This window comes from Eretmochelys imbricata, chromosome 8, assembly GCF_965152235.1.
Source record: "Eretmochelys imbricata isolate rEreImb1 chromosome 8, rEreImb1.hap1, whole genome shotgun sequence".
Taxonomy (NCBI): domain Eukaryota; kingdom Metazoa; phylum Chordata; order Testudines; family Cheloniidae; genus Eretmochelys; species Eretmochelys imbricata.
This window is the reverse complement of record NC_135579.1, coordinates 12,878,881-12,897,896: the sequence shown is the minus strand read 5'-3', so window position 1 is coordinate 12,897,896 and position 19,016 is coordinate 12,878,881. Positions and strand designations below refer to the sequence as shown.

Here is a 19,016-nt window from a genome sequence, read left to right as displayed (position 1 = left end):
AAAGACACTCCGGCCATACCCCCTTTCCTCTAACCACACTCTGTTACTGACAGCTGTGAAGAGCACCCAGGGAATCCCATTAGCAAAGGGGAATTCCCAGCTGGCCACATGAACTTAGTTTATGGCCCCTTGACACCAACAGAGCGGCACAAATAGGTTGTGGTGGAAGAGACAATCAGGCCCTTAAAATCAAGACCTCTCTGAAATGGAATACACAAGGGACGCTTAGAGAAATGGCCCTGAGGAAAGCGCATGGAAAAAGTCATTATGGATAAAGAAAGTGCATAATGAAATGGCAGGAAGCCACAGGGAAGGAAGGCCTTGCTCCTGAATGGGGTCATTGGTCAGCATTACCGTGACACCCCATAAGGAAGAGTTTATCTGTGATGAGCAGGAGCAGTGTGAGTGGGAAGAAAGGAATAGAAACTGCTGGGATGGAGCCGAAATGCAAAGCACAGTGTTGTTTGGCAGGTGAGTGTTGTGGCCTTTGGATGAACGAAACATGAGTAGAGTCGTCATCTTTTTTCTGCAGTAATGTTTGAAGGTTATCGCTTTGCCCTGCCCCGCAGCAAAGGGCTACACCGAAGGGCATGCCTGGGAGGGAGCCTCCCATCCCTGGTCCATGGTGTTAACAGGGCTCACGCTAGCCCTATAAAAATAGCTGGCTAAGTGGTGCTTTGACCTTGCCCATGAGGCTGGAGCTTGGACTCCCAAGCCCCACTCTCCTCCGGCCCAGGCTTCAGATCTATTTTCAGAGCGCTAGTGAGAGTCCACCCAGCACAAGTCTGTGGAGCCGAGCTTGGAGGCTTGCTCCCAGATGCAGCGTAGACCCAACCAAACCATTAAAAGGGATCAGTTGTTGTACCCTGTCATTTGGAACGATTGTGCAAAGGAAAATACTTTTGTCACGTACGTTTCTCCGGGCAGGTCTGCGCTAGAAGCGCTGCAGCGTGTCCGGTGAACCAGCTGTATGCTGACGGGAGACGTAATTACTACACCTCTGTGAGAGGCAGAAGCTACCTTGGCAGGAGAGCGTCTCCCGCGGACATAGCACCCGTGCGGACAGCGCTTAGGTCACTATAACTTGCGTCGCTCGTGGAGGGGCGAGCGTGTGTCTTTTTCACATCCCTGAGCAACATAAGTTACATCCGCTTAAGCGGTAGCGTAGACCTGCCCTCGCGAGTCGCAAACCTAACTGAGTAGCTGTCCTTGGAGTACATGGAAGTACATATAGAAGTTGAAAACATATGGATGACCAGAAACCTGGAAATGCTACTGCTTGCTCTTCCCAAATTTCCTTCTCTAACTAAAGTCTTGATCCTCTGCTTAGGTGTGCACCGTCCTTCCCAAACATCGGATATCCCTGGTTTCTACTCCCTCCCTCCCAGTGGGGTTGGACAGATAACACCTTCTATGGGATGGTAAGTGCTGACAGTTTATCCAGGGCCTCAGCAGGCAAATTGAGCGTTGCTCTTACACCTGCATCCTAAGCCGCACCAAGGTCCATTTACTCTCTAGGTCTTTGATCCACTCTAAATAGTATAATTTACTGGTGCACAATTTGTTTACCAAAGCACTTTGCAAACATTAGCTCTTTAATCTTCACAATGGCCCCACCTGTGGATTCACAAGGCCTAATTTCCCCTGTGAGGTTGGCAAGTAGTATCACCCCCATTTTACAAATGGGAAGCAGAGACACAAAGAAGCAAAGGGATTTGCCCCAGGTGACTCAGCATCAGAGCTGGGACTGGGAATCTGGGCCACTAGCTAGATATCTCTCTGCGTTTCCCGATGCCTTTCACATGACATTTTGTAGGGATTTTAATAAATAATAAAATAAAATAAAATAAAAAAATTGAGAGCTGCTTAGGTCAGCAGTCCATTGCCCATCCTGCTCTAGATGTAATCAAGGCTTCTCGTTTTGAGTGGGATCTAGTTCTGTCATGCTCTGGATTTAGCCATGGGCTGCTATTTTTGAGCATATCAAACTTTGGCATCCCAGCCCTGCATTCAATCCACCAGAAGCTGCCTTTCAAAAAGTGTAAGACAGAAAAACACAGTATGGCAGAGAACTGTCTCAGCGGAGTACACAGAATGCTTGCTCACCCAACAGCAGGATGTGTGTGTCCTGACATTATTCAACCCATGATCTCTTGGAATCCTGCATTCTGAGTGGCCCAGAGACCTATGTAAATCCTTCACTCCTTATTAGTTAATATTTTATTTTTGTCATTAAAACTGAGTGACTTTGAGTACTCATAGGAACCATATCTGGTGAGTCAGGACATGCCATTTTTGCGTGATCTCTCTTCAAATTAGATTAACATTTTCAGTGAGTCCCATCACCAGTTCCTGATAATGTATTGAAATTGTAGAGACATGAGGCAAGATTTACAGCTGTAGGGTGAGTTTGGGAACATACATCACTGACCATTTGCATGGGGGAATCTTAAGGTGAAATAATCAATGGACAGCAGTGTGCAAAAATTTCCTGACTGTTTCTCTTGCAAAAACCTGATATAGACATGTAGGTATCTTAAAATGAGAGAGGTGAAACAATTAAAGAACAATGTGACATGTTAACTAGATTTTTGTTTGTTGTTAGTGTTCCAAATATTTAACCCCAAAGAAACAGAGACGGAGGCCAGCCTTAGATTTAGGTTTGGGTGTGAGGAGATTAAATTTTGCTTTCTGTCCTAAACCTGCTGCTCTTGGCCGATGGTTTAACTCCTTGGACAATGTGATTCCTCCTCAGGACAGACAAATAGAGACTGCAGGAGTGACTGTGCTGTAACGTGAAAAAAAAAAAAAAAATTGGAGGAAAAAGCAGCTACTCGGCCAAAGGCACAGCTGGGAGAATGGGAAACAGTTAAAGGCAGCCTAGTTACATGGAAAAAATCTCTTTCTCAAAATGTTTGTTTGTTTGTTTGTTTGCTGGTCAGACAGGAAATTCATTTTGCTGACAGCCGGCATCTGGCAGGATTTGGCGCCTTTAACCAAGCTAGTCAGACAAGTTCATTAATGACTAATGAAACTGATATGGTAAAATGACAAATAGAAAAACAGCCCTGTGGATCAGAGAGCAGACATTTCAATTAGCACTTTTACAAAGAGGAAATGTATGTAATATAGACTTTTTTAATTTTTAAAATAGTTGTCTGCTTGAAGTTTACAAAATTCCATAGAACCACTTCCCAGTCCTAAACTTTAGTTTGATGCTTATTTTTCAAGATGTGTTGTGAACAGAAACACATGGTAAGCTCCAGTAAGTTTCAAGCTTGGCTTCCCCCAGAGGAATGATGGGCCTCCCAAAGGGAGTTCCCTGTCAGAACTGCCTCTGAGTTATGTAAATGAAGAAATTCTGCATTTGAGAAGTGCCTAGAAGCAAAGATGGTTCTCAGCTGTGTCCGCTTAGACCTTCTGTATGTGTTTACAACCCGAATGCTGTATCTCTCCCCACGCACTTCAGGGAAGTGTGACTGATATTTTCAAATGTTTCATCAAAGAGATAGGTCACCAGTTTATGCTTTTACAGAGGTTTGGTGCTTAAACAGTGTGGAAACTAATTGTGTAGGAGAAGAAACACCGCGGAGACTCCTTGTGCCAATAACTAGTGCTGTGGTATGTGGACAGTTCTTAAGGTTCACTGTTCTGGAATGAAGCTGACTTCAAACGCAAAGCGGTCTTAATACAGGAAGCAGCTTTTCCTTAGCAAGCTGCCTAACAAGAGTTCAGCAGAAATGGTCTTTGTTCCTGCTGAGCATTTTGAGAAGAGGAGCTGCAATAACTCTCTCTTTAATTAGCTGGGATGACAGTCAGGAACTTCGAATAAAAATGAATTATAGTCCAGTCCAGTGAGTTTGATCGCTGGAGCCTGACAACACACCTAAACCAAGAGCCTTGTAAACTGTGTCATTTGCACAGCTCACCAGCTTAACTATGCACCAGGTTTGCTGCTGTCTCATTATTATGTTTTCCCCTTTGTCTAAAAGCTGTTCTCTCATCATGGGGTGATAAAATCTTTAATTGTACATTCCCAGCGATCATGGATTGGTTTTGCAATTGAATTAATTTGCATGTCAAAATCACTTTGGATAAAGGCTTCAGTGCCATGATCCTTTTATATTCAGATATCTTGGCCCCTAGAGTAATGAATGTCACTTCTGGATTAACTTTGAATGTTTTCTCGCCCCTGGGGCGAGAATGCTAAACTTCAAAGGTTGTTTAGGTTCCTGATATATTGTAGCACTTGGCTGTTTGTTGACATGTTTATACACTACTAACTTCTAAGGAGTGTGAGAGGGATTTTTGACTGGTTGTAAACAGAGCAGGCCAGTTCTCAACCATGTACACTAACTTTAATACAGGTCTCAGAGTAGCAGCCGTGTTAGTCTGTATTCGCAAAAAGAAAAGGAGGACTTGTGGCACCTTAGAGACTAACCAATTTATCTGAGCATAGGCTTTCGTGAGCTACAGCTCACTTCATCGGATATGCATCACGAAGCCTATGCTCAGATAAATTGGTTAGTCTCTAAGGTGCCACAAGTCCTCCTTTTCTTTTTTGCAACTTTAATACACACAGAGCTTTTTAGATTTCATGAAGCTGAGACACAGTAATTCCCTGAGTGCCATAAACACAACCTTGTTCTTTCGGGTTGAGGGGCTAAGTGCCATGATTCCACAGTGATGGCTCTTCAGAGCAGGCATCGTGATTACCTCTGTCTGAACAGCACCAGGCAAAAGGCAATCCCAGTCCTTTGCAGGACATCTGGATGCTTTGGGGATATAATAATAATAACGGACCTCATTTTCAGAAGGGTGGGAAATCAATTGAAGTCGTTAATACCGATCATGTTCAGTAATAACGAATGAGGCAGCACTTCTGTTCTAAACCCCAATTTGCTTGTGCTTAGTAAAAAAACCTCTCATTTCAGTTTCTTTAAGTTTGAAACTTCATGCCCAACTTTAAGCCAGAGGTGAAATAATTTTTGGAAAGTGTGTAGAAAATCCATTCTGATGGGGGTATTTTAACCTATCTGAGCATGAAAAGGTTTTTCATTGATTAAGAACGTTACTCGGACGTTTGGACTCCAGTAACTCAAAAATAGCTTCGGATTCCAAACCTGGCGCGTACACAGTCCTGAGTATGGAATGTAAGCGTTACTTCATTTGAAGAAATATATGGCCTGACCCTCAGCTAGTGTAAATTAGCATCGCTCCATTGAAGTCAGAGTCTTCAGTTGAATTCAATGGAGCTACACCAATTTTCACCACTTGAGAGTTTGTCTCCTACTTTTGAAATCAGATCACTTTAAAATGGTATAATGCAGTGTGTTGTTTTCCTTACTGACTTAAAAGATCTACCAAAGCCTGCTACTCCAGTGATCCCAGGTGCAAATATTTGATTGGTTGACCATTCCCCTAATCACCAGAGTGGGAAAGAGGCTGATTTTGAACTTGGCAGTTCATCTTGGTATTGCACAGCAAGTGTCTATGCCTTGTAAACACCTTTTCAGTTAGGGTGTGCACTGCTGAACAATGTGTTCCTACAGTAATAATCCATCTGAACCTTTCATCTTGATACCTGTATAGCAGATTTTAAACTGTTTAGAGCTAATGAAGTGATACACTCACATAATGCTCTAGTATTTTTCAACATTTGGGGGAAGTTGGGATCCACATTCAGATCTGAACTTTGCAATCTGGGTCCATCTGCATTACCTCTGCGCTGAGGTTGGAAAAGACAGATGCTTGTGGCATACATTCTAGCCGCCAGAGCGACTAAGGCTTTCACATCAATGAGTAGCAATGAGTCCAATTATAGAGGATATTTTTAGGAAAAGCCACACGGATGTAGATGCTTTATAGACTCTTTCTTCCCGATCCCAGGCAGAGCCAGTCTGTCTATCCGCTTCCGTCATGTGGATTTAGACAGCCGTATTCGTCAGCGCTCTCTGCTGGGGCTACTTTCTCCAGGTAAGTATGAGCTGTGTGAGACAAGACAGCAGCTCTGCTGGTCTCGCAGCTTGCGCCATACAAGCTTGCAGCAGACTGCAAACGTCCAGGGAGGGGCTGTCAAGCTTCCAGATGGCAGGAGCAGGGAAAGAATTTTGCTTTTAGTCAAGTCTTTCTAAAATCATAAAAACATTGAGTTTCCATGGAGAAGCCACAAAGATTTTATTTTTATACTTTCTTTATTGATTAAAACCAAATATAAAAAAAATCCCCCACTATCAATATTATAAAGATTGGATGAGGTCCAGTTTTTATATACAGTGTCACTGCAGCCACTCCAAACAGCTCCCTTACCTTGAACTGTAATCTTTACTAGAGATAGAAATGTTCCTTTCCTCAGTATAATGGACTGAGGTATGTTGTGCGGAGACTGACATGTTTTACTGGCTCTTGGTCAGGTTGTAAAGCTGGCGGAGAGTATGATCACTACCAGTGATTTTATTTGTCCCCATGACTGCAAAATTTGAACATCTGAGCCTTTTAAATTCCATTTGTCTCCTGCTGCACTTCCCTGCATTCCAGTAGAAGGATGAGGAGTTGCTATGCTGCATCACTGGATTGTTGGAACTAACTCCTTGCTAACCCCTATTAAAGCCTCCCCACAAAACTTAAAAACCTAGGGTCAGGTACTTAGCGGGTATAGAACAGTGTAGTTCCATTGACTTCAGTGGATCTCTGCCAGTTTAGACCAGCTGAGGATCTGGCCGCTAGAACACAATAAAACTTACATACAGAGCAAGTTGCATTTTGCAACACAAGCCTAGGACATTGGAGTACTGCAATGTCCCTCTCTTCTCCATACGTTACCCTGGCAGATTTATGAACATGTCGGGCCCAACTCTGCCTTCATATACATGTGCACAGTTTCCACTGATTGCACAGGCATGCCTGTTAACACAATTTGCCCCTTAAGTGTGGATTTGTCCTACAATTACATAGCACTAGAGCGCTTACAAACATGTTTGGACAAAATTATGAAGAGTTCATTACAAACGCTTGCATTGTTCCTTCCGCCAACCGACAGCAAGCCCCTATGCTCCTGTTGGTCTCTTCAGCTAGAATAGATTAAGCCCCATGGGAGTTTATGTGCAAGCAACATTTGTTCGCATCTCCAGCTTTTGCTTCTGCTATGTGTTGTCATGATATGTAGGAGATAACATTCAAACTGTTGTTGAAGGCTTTCTTCAGGGACTTATCCCTGGAACAGCGGCAGGAAAATAGTCAGCCTATTACTTTAGTTTTCCACCGTGCTGCCTGAGGCAACTTCTCCTGTCTGAGCATCTAAATAGACTATAAAATGATAGAGAGGAGTTTACAGTCCTCAATAGTTGCCCAAAAATCTCATCTTGCATGGTGTTGGCATTTTCACATATACTATAGAGTGGGACAGGTTTTGCAATACTGCAGACAAAAAAGAACACCTTGTCAGAGGAGGATCAAACTTCAGTGTGGCCAATGGATCAAATCAAAACATCTTTTTTTGTGTGTGACAACATATCTCATGAACAGTTGTTTATCTCCCAGGGGAAATTCTTGCTCTCTCCAAGCTCCAGCCATAAAATGGCAAGTTTGGCAAAGCCTGGCTATAATCTCAAAAATCTATACAGAGCTAATGAAGCTTGTAAGCTAGTAAAACCTCTTATGAACTCATTTCTGTGTTGGTGGATAACGTGGCTAGGGCTGGGTGTACCTCCAAGGGTTGCAGTTTGATTTGTGCTGAGACTCATGCTTTTTCTGTTTTAAAAAAAAAAAGGAGAGAGAGGTATATGGGGGTCCTAATTCAAATCCAAATGTTGGTGTGGTTTTGGTTTTTGCTGTAACACTAACAAAAATAGTGTGACAACCGAGATCTGAAAATGCCTTTTTTTTAAAAAAAAATAAATAAAAGCTGCTGATCGCTGTAAGGCTAGATTACATTGCAAATTAATTTTTATTAAAAAAGACCCATGGAATCTGAATGCTGTTCCAAATCTTTTCTGCTATCAGTTTGGCTACTATGTTATCCACTCATCCGCTGTCATCATGACAGAGGAATACTCAGCAAGGGATGTATTGATGGATGAAGCCAAAGAGAAGTATCAAAGACCCCAGGCAAAATGCACACCTCCCCTTTGTTTTCATTGATTCAGAAACTTTGTAAGTGTCATTCTTCAGGTGAAACCAAGTGAAGCACTGCTGCCTTTATTTAACTACTACTGCTAGAGCACCAGCAGGGATGGAAAAGTCCTGGGTTAGGCGTGGCAGATCTGCAGCACCTTGGCATCCCTACATGGACCCCTATTATTCCTTCAGGAAGAATGCTTTCCCTACAAAATTCAGAGATGCATAAGATAAGGGATGTATCTCAATGATTTGCTTTGTTTACTTCAGTTTAGCATTTGTTCTTGTGACTTAAAAACAACTCAAAGAGTGCCATCTAGTGAGAAAAGATGTGTTCTCCATCTGCCAGACGTGACTACTGATAGAAAGAGCTGTACCCAGCCACCCCTTTTCCTGTTCATCTGGCAGTAATGTTCTGCAGACGGGTCTCTCTCCCATATCTGAATCCTCCTTTAAGAGCTGAATCCAGCCATTTATCGCGGGAGGGTTGTGCTACACAGAAAGTCCCAGTGATCACTGACATGCCCTCTATTGCAGGTTTACACATCCCCTGATGCTGAGCTCTGGAATGCACACCACTGGAATCCCTCATCCAGCCATAGTACCCCACTCTGGGAAGCAAGAAATGGATCATTACGACCGGAGCATGTAAGTCAGCAAGTCTTGAGACAAGGGTGAGACTATCAAAATGATCTCCTTAACTATTTAGTCCGAGTCTCAATTATTCTACTGTTTGTATGGGAGGGGACACTTAGGGTGGTAAAACCCTGTGGAGGCCAGTTGTGGAACGTTTGCAACTCTGTCGATTCGACAAGCAAGGTTGGCGGCACTACATTGTTGCCCCATCAACTGAAAGGCGCCAACGTAATGATGGGCATGATCGTTAGAAGGGTCCGTGCCCTAGTTGCATAAAATACACATTAGTCTACATTTGAGGTCAAGTGTTTTACTATTTAATATTTTCACGAGGAACAGTTTCTTCTGACTACTGTTCAGTTCGGATAGCGGAGATGCAAGAGCGTGATTGTTACTGACTGTTTTGTTTCTGTCAAGGAAACCCCAGCCAGAACCAAAGAGAGAGAAGGAAGCCAAGAAGCCCACTATCAAGAAGCCCCTGAATGCTTTCATGTTGTATATGAAAGAAATGCGGGCAAAAGTCATTGCTGAGTGCACCCTGAAAGAAAGTGCAGCTATCAATCAGATTTTAGGAAGGAGGGTAAGACCACAGAACAGAACATATTGCTTGCTTCTAAGCAAAGCCATTCTCTTCTTCACAATCCCATAGAGAGAGAGAGAACTGATCAGCTACTTAACAACAAAACTATTACCTGTGAGGCTTTGTGGAAAATCAGTGTCTCTTTGAATGTGGTCTGTGTACCAGTGACTCCACAGAATAAAATGTTTAGATGAGCAAACAGTAGGAAGGATGGGGGTGTTCCTTAGAGGGATGAAGCCCATGGGAAGGTGTCTCCTTTACTAGTGCTTTTTAAATAACATTTTTAAACCACCAGGGTAGGTGCCTTTTATGTACTGTTACTTAAATGAACATTTACAAACCCCCTTTCAATGTATGAGGGCAGACGGGTGGAAATACAAGATAGTTTACGCATCACTGGTCTATCGGTAACAAACCACTCCGACACTGGGTCCTAATTTAAGGGGTATTATGACTAAGGCTGCGAGTTTGTCACGGAGGTCACAGATTCTGTGACTTCTGGAGCGGCCGGTGCAACTGGCTCTGGGTCCGCCCAGCAACTCAGGCAGCCCCTGGGCCAGTCAGACCAGCTCCGAGCACCACTAGCTACATAGAGAACCTTCACTTCCTTCCCTGGGGAAGCCAATTAGCCATACCACTGCAGATTCAAGGGTCAGCCTTGCATCACATACCAGTGTTTTCCTCAAGCAGGTAGCGAGCGGCTCACTTTTAAAAATGTGTACATTGTCCTTATGCCACTGTAAATACCCAGCATCAAATTACCCTGACGGAACTCAGCTGACACAAGTGTCACTACACCAGGGATAATGGAAGGAGAGCCCGTCTAGCCCTCACCTCATTCTGACAGCAAAGAGGGATGGTGATGAAATGCACTGAGGAGTCTCACACCTGACGCATTTTTTTGTTGCAGTGGCACGCACTGTCACGGGAGGAGCAGGCCAAGTACTATGAACTGGCCCGGAAGGAACGGCAGCTTCACATGCAGCTCTACCCAGGCTGGTCTGCTAGAGATAACTATGTGAGTGCTTAATGCAGCTAGGGACTAAAGGCCCCATCTTGGCAGCATGTTTAGAAAGCTATAGTTGAACTTGAAAATGTCACCTGCCTTATTTAACAGCTGTCCCTGATACCGTATCTCCTGATAGCCATGGGGCGCACCAATGCACTCATACAGATAGGTGATAGAGGGGAGGGTATTCATATACCCGTAGGCATAAGAATATATGTGTAAGCAGTATATTACATTTTGTCGTCTGGGGATTAATGTATACTTTTGGCAAGCATGTCACATTTCCCAACAGCTGCTAAATGAAGGAGGTTTGCTTACTTATTGTCTTAGAATAGAAGCTTAGAAGATCTAATAAAAATACCCAAGTTCATATATAAAATAAGTAGAAATCAAAATTATTTTTAAATTACTTGAGTGGTCATTGGCAATATTAGTCCTACGGAAATATACTCCTACGATGTGTGGCCTTAGGCAGTCAGTGGTTTTCCATCTATGTGGTCCATGGACAACAGAGGAGCATTTCATGGTGATCCACAGAATGGAACGTTTTGAGAACCACATCGTAGGTTAGGAAAGGAGTGGGTCTAGGAGGAAATCTCAGCCTCTAAATGACAGATCTGGAGAACTCCTGGCCTAAGACATTGATAAATCGAGAGCTGCAATGACTTCCACAGCACTCACTATGTGCTTGTTAGGCCCTTTTCCTGAATTCCTGAGGGGGATCAGCTTTATGATTCAGGAATAACCGAGAGAAAATCCTTCTCCTTTAATATGGCTACCTCCCCTGTGGAGATTTAATGGTTTAAAGACTTTATACTCATTTTTTATTATTTGTTGATGGTAGCACTTACTTTGCTGGTAAGATGGAGTGGTCCCTGCCTTAAAGAGCTTGCAGTCTAAAGACAGACCAACAGAGCAGTCGGCAGAGGTTAGGGGTAATAGGAAACACACTTTTTTCTTTCCTTTTACTTTATTGTGCTTGTCAGGAGATTTACTGTAGGTGGCAGTAGGTCTTCAAGAGTGCCTTAACTGTGGAAAGTATACACGCTTTATAGATGAACTCCCTTACTGGTTAAGCAGTCTCTCACCTATCCTTATAGTACTCTATCATAATTTTAAAAACTATTTATTTAATCTAAAAAATTAGAAATATTCCTACTGAATGATGTGACATGTAACATCAATATCATTTTGCTCTGGGGCTGATGCTTCTCTCACTTAAGCCGGTTTTACACCTGAGTAACTCCACTGATGTCACAGGAATTGCTCCTGATTTACACCAGTGTGAAACTTGACAAAGTCCTTTTATAAGTTTGCCAGCTCTGGCCTAATGTACAGAAGCAGCTCTGTTGCCCAGAATCAGTCACTGCCCTAAAGTTACTGGAAATATCAGTGTCTGTATTTTCCGTTTCCTTAACTGTACAGAGTATAAAATATTCACAAGCTGATTCTGTTGTATTTCCCACCCATATATAACAATTAACCAGTAATGTTAATTAGCTATAAAGATACTGTAACAAGTGAAAGTTACTGAACTTTAATGAGCTTTGGGGAATTTCAAATGGGATCCTTATTGTTTCTTTACTCTAATTCCATTTACCATGGTTATATCCTCTCTTGGCCATTATTATAACACCTTTATCATCAGCTGAGTTGGTGGCCTTTGGACTTTTTACAATATTGTTTGGCTTGCCATTCATTAGGAGAGAATTCCACAACAGTGGAGGTAATGATCTTCATTGTACAGATTCTAGTCCTGGCCTTAGGTTAGCAGCCTATCTGGATGAACTTTCAATTCATTCATGATTCTGCTGTCATAAATAAGGGTATGAACCTACATCAAGGTAAGCACAATGTTGTCTGATCAGGGCTCATATGCTGCGTTTGCAGGATGATTGACTCCCTGATCTAATAGGTCTTTGCCCGACCCTGTGATTCTAAAGGAGTCGCAAACAAATGTTACGTTCACGGTGTTCAACTAAAACAAGAATATCCAAACATGGCAGCACCAGTGGTTGTACTGACAGCCTGGGGACTAAGCCTAACTCTTCCATGATTCTCCTGTCAGAGCAGGGATACCAGAGGCAGTCTTTCTATTTTAAATGACCATTTCAAATGAGCGTCCAGAATAAGGTTGCTGAATAGACCACCAAGAAATCTGCTCCGTAAACATCTCAGCTGTCACTGCTGGATTCAACACATGGCAGTGTCAGAGCAGCATTCCCCACTGGTTGTTGGCAATGTGAAGCATGATCTGAAGTAACCGATGGGGAAGGCCATGAAGCATACTGAATGTTGGGATTTCAAGTACCCATAGGCTATGTCTACACTTAGGGCGGCATGTAGAGTACATACACTGCAAAGCGGCCTAGCATGGGTATAAATAGCAGAGTAGCTGGTAAGGCACTGCTTAGGTGAGTAGAGTAAAGACATCCTAAGGTTCTGGCGTATGTACCCAACATGGCTCTCTACGCACCCAAGCCATGCCTTCATAGCAGTGTGGCATCCTGCCGCCTCCCCCTACCAGAGACTTTCCCCGATGGGTGTAGCTACACTCTGCAATATGGACGCAGCCTGCAGCTATGCACACCCTACATGCCGTAACCACCAGTGTAGACAAAGCCATAGTCACACAAGCCACATGCTCAAATAAATTGGTTAGTCTCTAAGGTGCCACAAGTACTCCTTTTCTTTTTGCGAATACAGACTAACACGGCTGCTACTCTGAAACAAGCCACATCTGAGTGTCTCTGATATAGCCTAACTGCGCTCCAGTTCTCTTTATGTTTGGTCTCTTCTTGATTAGATTCCTAGAACAGCAGGATCCAGCAGCCTTGGTAGCAGTTCTGAATCAACTCATTAGACATTAGTGAAATGTTATTTGTTTTGTTCTGTCTAGAAATCTGATTAGGTTGTTCTATTTACAGAAGATGAGATTTTCAAAAATGCTCCCTGTTGGCCTAAACTCTGCTCCCATTGAAATCAAGGGGAGTTTTACCATCCACTTCAATGGGAACAGAGTTAGGTCATCCTTAGGTGGCAGGAGATAAATCTACTGGAATCAAGTAAGGGAGAAGTTTGAAACACAAAGGCTTATTTGAACTAGACCCTAAAGAGTATTTTAAAGCAGACACATTAATCCTGATGTCCCTTTAGCACTATTTTCTTTGTGTTCTAAGTTGATTTTTTTTTCCTCCTGACCATTCCAGGAATGTTTCTGTGACTACTAAGTTTCAAGCGAGTACATGCTTCCAGTAGCCAAGCCCTGGTGTAGAGTTTTCTGTCTGAAACAGTCCCATCGCCTCTTTACTTTCTAATCTGTGGTGCATTTGAGAAGAGCCACTATAAAAATAAATCATTTCCCCCATTTTCTCTTAGCTGTCCTGATCATTTACGAGGCAGCCCCATTGAGTGTGGTTTTATAGGCATAAGAGTGCTACATAAACATGCACATGCGGCTTTGCTTTTCTAGTCTTTATTTTGATCCTAGATAGAAATGCCTAACTAGTTAGCTTGGGACTTGACCCAAAGCCCGTTGCAGTCAATGAGAGTCTTGCATTTTCTTTTAGCGGCTCCCTTCTCTCCCAGTGCTGATAAGATAAATGATCACACCACCACTGTGTTTATAGCCACTCTGTGGCTTCCCTGAAAGGCTGTTCTCCACGTGACGCCTCATTCCACAAGCCTGCATCTGTCTCTGCGGCGCTCCACCAACCTCAGCCAAGGATCTCCTGATTTTGCCTGTAGCTCTTCAGGATTCTCAGTGGCGTGTATTCCACTGGGACGGCTGCTAAACCAGTATCCGAAGCAGCAGTCAGCGGTGTTATGAGAGCCAGGGCAATACCAGCAGCCTCTAATACAGCAGGTTGCATCACCACACACACACCAGGATGGAGTGCTTCCTTTAACAAAATCTCCTCATTCTGTATTTCTCTCACCGAATCTTTTGTCCTCAAAAATGGGTGGGGGGGAAGCTGCCATCTGTCCTCTGGAAACATTCTCTCACCCTACCTGCAATTCTCCAGTAACCCCCATATCTTCTGCTGGCCATCCAGGCTCTAGCAGTCTGGTGATCAGATCATCCAAAGTTGTTTTGGGACAGGAGTGTCCAAAGCCAGGAAGCGGCTGCTTTGTGATTTTTCTCACTGTATCTACAACAAATGCTTTTCTGTCTTCCCAATTTTGTAACTCAAATGGGGAGGAGGAATCTGGGTCAACACCCTTGGCATGTGCCTTGATATGAGACAGGAAATACAGTTACTCCCACACTGAAGAAAAGCTCACCGCGATTCGGAGCTTTCCACCTTCACTCAAACCACAAGAAGTCATATAAGTCGTCACAGGTCAAAGCCAGCACGGCAAACAGCCCTTTCATACAGGACAGATCTGCTCCAGCAGCTCTTGGGCACTTGTTAATAGAACTCACTGGGACACAAAGGGGGTTATTATGCATTCTGTGTCAGAGAAGCAAATAGAGGATAAAAATGTGTTTCCTTATTAATGGGCAGAAGAAACGGAAGAATTGATAGGCAGGTCCAGAGCAGTGGAAGAAAGAATTGAAACACAAACCTGGCTATTTTTAAGAGTCCTTAACAACGCTAATGTGGTCATGGCTGTTATTACCAAATATTGTACACTAAGAAGAGCATCTTCTCTTCATGATACGTCAGCAGCACAGAATACTGTCCATCCCATGGAAGCTCTTCTGCTCAGCCTTAACATAGGCTTCCTTTAGAGTGCACTGCTTTACTATCGTGAAGATAAAATATATTTTATTTTTACAAGTTTCTAAAATGCGCCTAGCACTGCGCAGAAACATAAAAAGGCATGGTCCCTTCTGCAAAAGATTTTAGTTTCATTTTCTGTGTGATGCAGTGAGGTGACAAGCAATAGGAAGGGAAGCTGTGAGGAATGACCAGAGTTATGGTAATAAGATCACACTGTGCCTCAGTTGGGCATGGGCATATTTTGGTCTTAAAAAAAAAAAAAATGGGCCAGACTTACTGCTGGTGTAAATCACTGGGAGGAGCTAAAGAGTGTTGTTCAGTAGTTTAGACCCAACGCTAATGTGAATAGAACTATCAGTATGTAAAACAATTCCAGTGAAAACACGGGGGAAGGGGGAGGCAAGGATTCAATTGAAATATTGCCATATGGTGTTGGCAACCCAGATAAGAGAGGTAGTTTGAAGAAAATACTAAACAACACAGTAGATTATTAACACAGGCAACATATGAATTTATCTTGACCATATTCTCAAACATCTACATACTGAGAGAAAGAAGATACCTCTTAGGGTTGTTTAACCAGCCAGTTGCCATTTTGCAGAATCAGTTTTGGCACACCGGGAGGCAACAAGAAGGGATTTGCTGATTAACCATTAGTGACTTAAGGATGGGACTAGTACCGTATTGTCAATCAAGTAACAGTGCATTACTTTGCTCTTTGGATCTCATTTATACCCAGCTTTGCCAACCCCAAGCAGTCAAGAGTCATACCTTAAAAACAAAACAACCCCCACACACGCACAACCCACTCCTGATATTTTGAAAGTAATACATTTGGGGTTCTTTTTATTTGCCTTCTGCTGTTTGAGCTTTTAAGGTTCATGATTTCAAGCTTCTCCCTGCAACCATGAGGGCCATTTTTGTCTGCTGAGATTCTCTCATACCATAATTCTATGAGCTGGGACTTTAAAAACAACCATTGTGAGACTTGTAGTAAAGTCTAGGGCGTTGACAACACTGTTTAACTTCTATGCATGTATTGGATTTATTTAGAGATCAGTTACTATTTTAAAACTTTACCATTTTTACTATTTTAATACTTTGCTCTTCAGTCTTCAGGCTCTTCAGCCCGTGAACACACTCAGTTATACTCAGGGCCCCTGGAATTCTGCGGCACTTCAGGGCCAGTTTCTGCGGCAAGGGTAAGAGAATTCTGCAGCGAATGTTAGTCAACTCTGCAGCAGTGAGAACGTATAGCTGTCTGCCACTCTGTACCCACCGACTCCAGTGTTAGCTGCAGAATTCCAGGAGCCCTGAGCTTTTCACACTTCCGTGGCCATGGAATCGCTCACTGGCTATGGAATTTATTTAATCCTTTCACTACACTTCAGAGTACAGTGTGGGCTAAATGTTGCTTTAAAGTCAATGCCCAGTATGTCATTGGACATTGTTCTGTTACAGAACATAACAGAACAGAGACAGACAAGAAGAAATTGCAACAAATGGACAATGTGTTTTTTCCATTGAGGTATTGAAAAAGTTCAGTCTAGGACCAGCCCAGTAGTGCTGGTATCTTTACTCCTGATACTCCAGCTAATGTTCTTGAAGGTGAGCATTCAAAACTATCCAGCGACTTATACCCATAAGTCAAGCCTGGGCCACCGTGGCAGCTGGCATCAGACACTCATTGACAAGCAACACTGAATGGAGTGCCCTGGATTTAAAATGCCAGCATTATTTCGCTCAGATGGAGTTTAGTCCAAAGGAGGAGGGGTTACAGCTGTGTTCTAACCAGCTGCTTCAGTGCAGCTGAATTTGTAATGTGGATGTGATCGTAGACTAGAGTTACGTAACATGCTTTGACCTTACCCACAATTATCAGGGACGCAGTGTTAGCATCTTGCTAACACTAAACATGTTTGAGCACAGTAAAAGCTAGAGTGTGGACAGGGTCTCAGTGGTCTCCAAACTCTTAATCACTTTTCTTAAATTATATGTAAATCTTATGCACCATCTTTGCAGCCTGTTGTGGAATAATCAAAGTGCTTATGATATTGGATTCCAGGACTTAGGAAAATATATTCCAGAAAATAGATTTGTGGAATGTGAAAAACAGGCCCTAGATAGTTGAGCAAAAGCTTTTTTTGTAGTTATTTTAAAAAACACTGGCTATGGTTTCACACAAGGGGACCAGAACGTGTAGATGGAAAAGCGGGCGTTCGTATAAACAAAGTGTTCAGCCATGTCACCCACATCAATTTCCATTCCATGTGCCTAGCACTGAGCCTTGGAATGGAAAAAAAATCCAACCACCACTTCTCTGTTTTTCCAGTTAAGATCAAGTGTTTTGTTGGTCTAACTGGGGGTCGTATTCTCCTGTGACTGGAGTCTATGATTTGCCACACTGGGGCATTTCCTTCTTTAACTACTTGACAATGATTTATCTAGAGCGACAAAGTGGGTCCGGTAATGTCTTTTATTGGACCAACTTCTGTAGGTGAGAGAGGCAAACTTTAGAGCTTACAGAGAGCTCTTCCTCTGGTCTGGGAAAGGTACTTAGAGTGTCACAGCTAATTATTTATCTATAACTAGAATCCTCAGAACTGATGTAACTGCTCATCCCCTCTCATTTTAGTCACTCCCTCATGACAGTTAAGGAAGGCCCAGCCTCTCTATAGAATTTGCTACCTATGTTTGTGATATCCCTTCCTATCGGTTTACTCATGTCTTTAGGCACATTCCTCCAAGAGGAGCTTCAGGAAGAGGAAATTCCATCTCCAAGTTTCCTGCTGCACAAGAGGAGCACAAAGCTTCTATGCTCTTTCAGGCCCCTCCCTACTGCAAGGCCGGGCCATGACGGTGACTCTCTGCTGCACAGGGGCCCAAAGCAGGAGGCACCTTATAGCTTCCTTCCCTCCCCTGGCGCTTTCAGAGATCATCAAGGCACAATCTGGCCCTACATCCCCAGAACTGTCTGTCTATACACCATATATATTACTGTATGTGGAGAGAGATTGATTTGCTGTTTGGTGAATTCTGAAAAATTGTGTGTTGCATCCTGTAACTTCCAGTGTATGCTGAAATACTTGTCCTAAATTGTTACCAGTGTGTTCCCTTTCCATGAGGGCTTGCGCTGTATCTTTTTGTCTCTCCATCTGTGTTGAGTTGGCATTTATATGGATAAAAAGCAGTGTTTCGTTCCTGCAAAGATTCAGCTGGCCTTTTGGCAGCTACCTTGTGGAAGATCCCTAAGCCTGCTTAGTCTGATTTGTGGAATAAATCACTGGTTTTGGTCTGTGCTTTCATTTGGGAATATGGCTGGCAAAGGAAAGCCCGCTCTGTGCTGCCTCGGCACTTCTCTCACTGAAGGGGAGACAAAGTATAACAGTTGTTGTTCATGAATCTGTGTCTCTTCCTTTGTATTTAAAAATATGGTATTATTTCATAGTAGAGTTTGCTGTCCCTAATTGTCAAGAAGGTTGTTCAAAATGAACATCAAAGAGTAGATAATCTCTGGAAACTGTGAAGACAGATAGCTCTAAACCAGACAGAAAATGAAGCAGTGGTTTCTCCCATGACTTGCTAAACTGTATCTTAACCATGACTGATGGGAAGTACTGTACATATATCTCAAACGCTAAGGAAGGGTTGGTTTTACCAGCAACCTTTTGCAGAAGTTATCAACCATAGCTTTGGGAAGAAAAAAAACCACACACACACACACACACACACACCTTTAATTCCTAGTGTGTGGTTTACTGATGGGCAAAGGCCAATCAGATGACACAGAAAGCTGTCTGGTTCTGTACAAGGCCCCTCGTTGCATCATCTGTGATGACTGAAATGACAGAGGGAGATGTACATATCAGACTGGGCAGGTCATGTTGGGAGGTTTGAGTTTGCTACTGCCTCTGAGCTAATGGACCTGTTTTGTTTTTGTTTTTTTTTT

At 43.0% G+C, this 19,016-nt stretch overlaps 1 protein-coding gene across 4 annotated transcripts in view; it reads left to right on the top strand.

The window, feature by feature from the left end:
* TCF7 (transcription factor 7) overlaps window positions 1–19,016 on the top strand; it is a 121,414-nt gene that overhangs the window by 92,426 nt on the left and 9,972 nt on the right. For 2 of the 4 annotated variants that reach the window (XM_077824316.1, XM_077824317.1), the window contains exons 5-10: window positions 1,331–1,421; window positions 5,890–5,976; window positions 8,653–8,763; window positions 9,169–9,331; window positions 10,242–10,349; window positions 16,180–16,269. In XM_077824316.1, coding sequence (XP_077680442.1) covers window positions 1,331–1,421; window positions 5,890–5,976; window positions 8,653–8,763; window positions 9,169–9,331; window positions 10,242–10,349; window positions 16,180–16,269 — 650 coding nt within the window. The remainder of the gene's footprint in view (window positions 1–1,330; window positions 1,422–5,889; window positions 5,977–8,652; window positions 8,764–9,168; window positions 9,332–10,241; window positions 10,350–16,179; window positions 16,270–19,016) is intronic. The other 2 variants (XM_077824318.1, XM_077824319.1) reach the window with 1 other exon arrangement.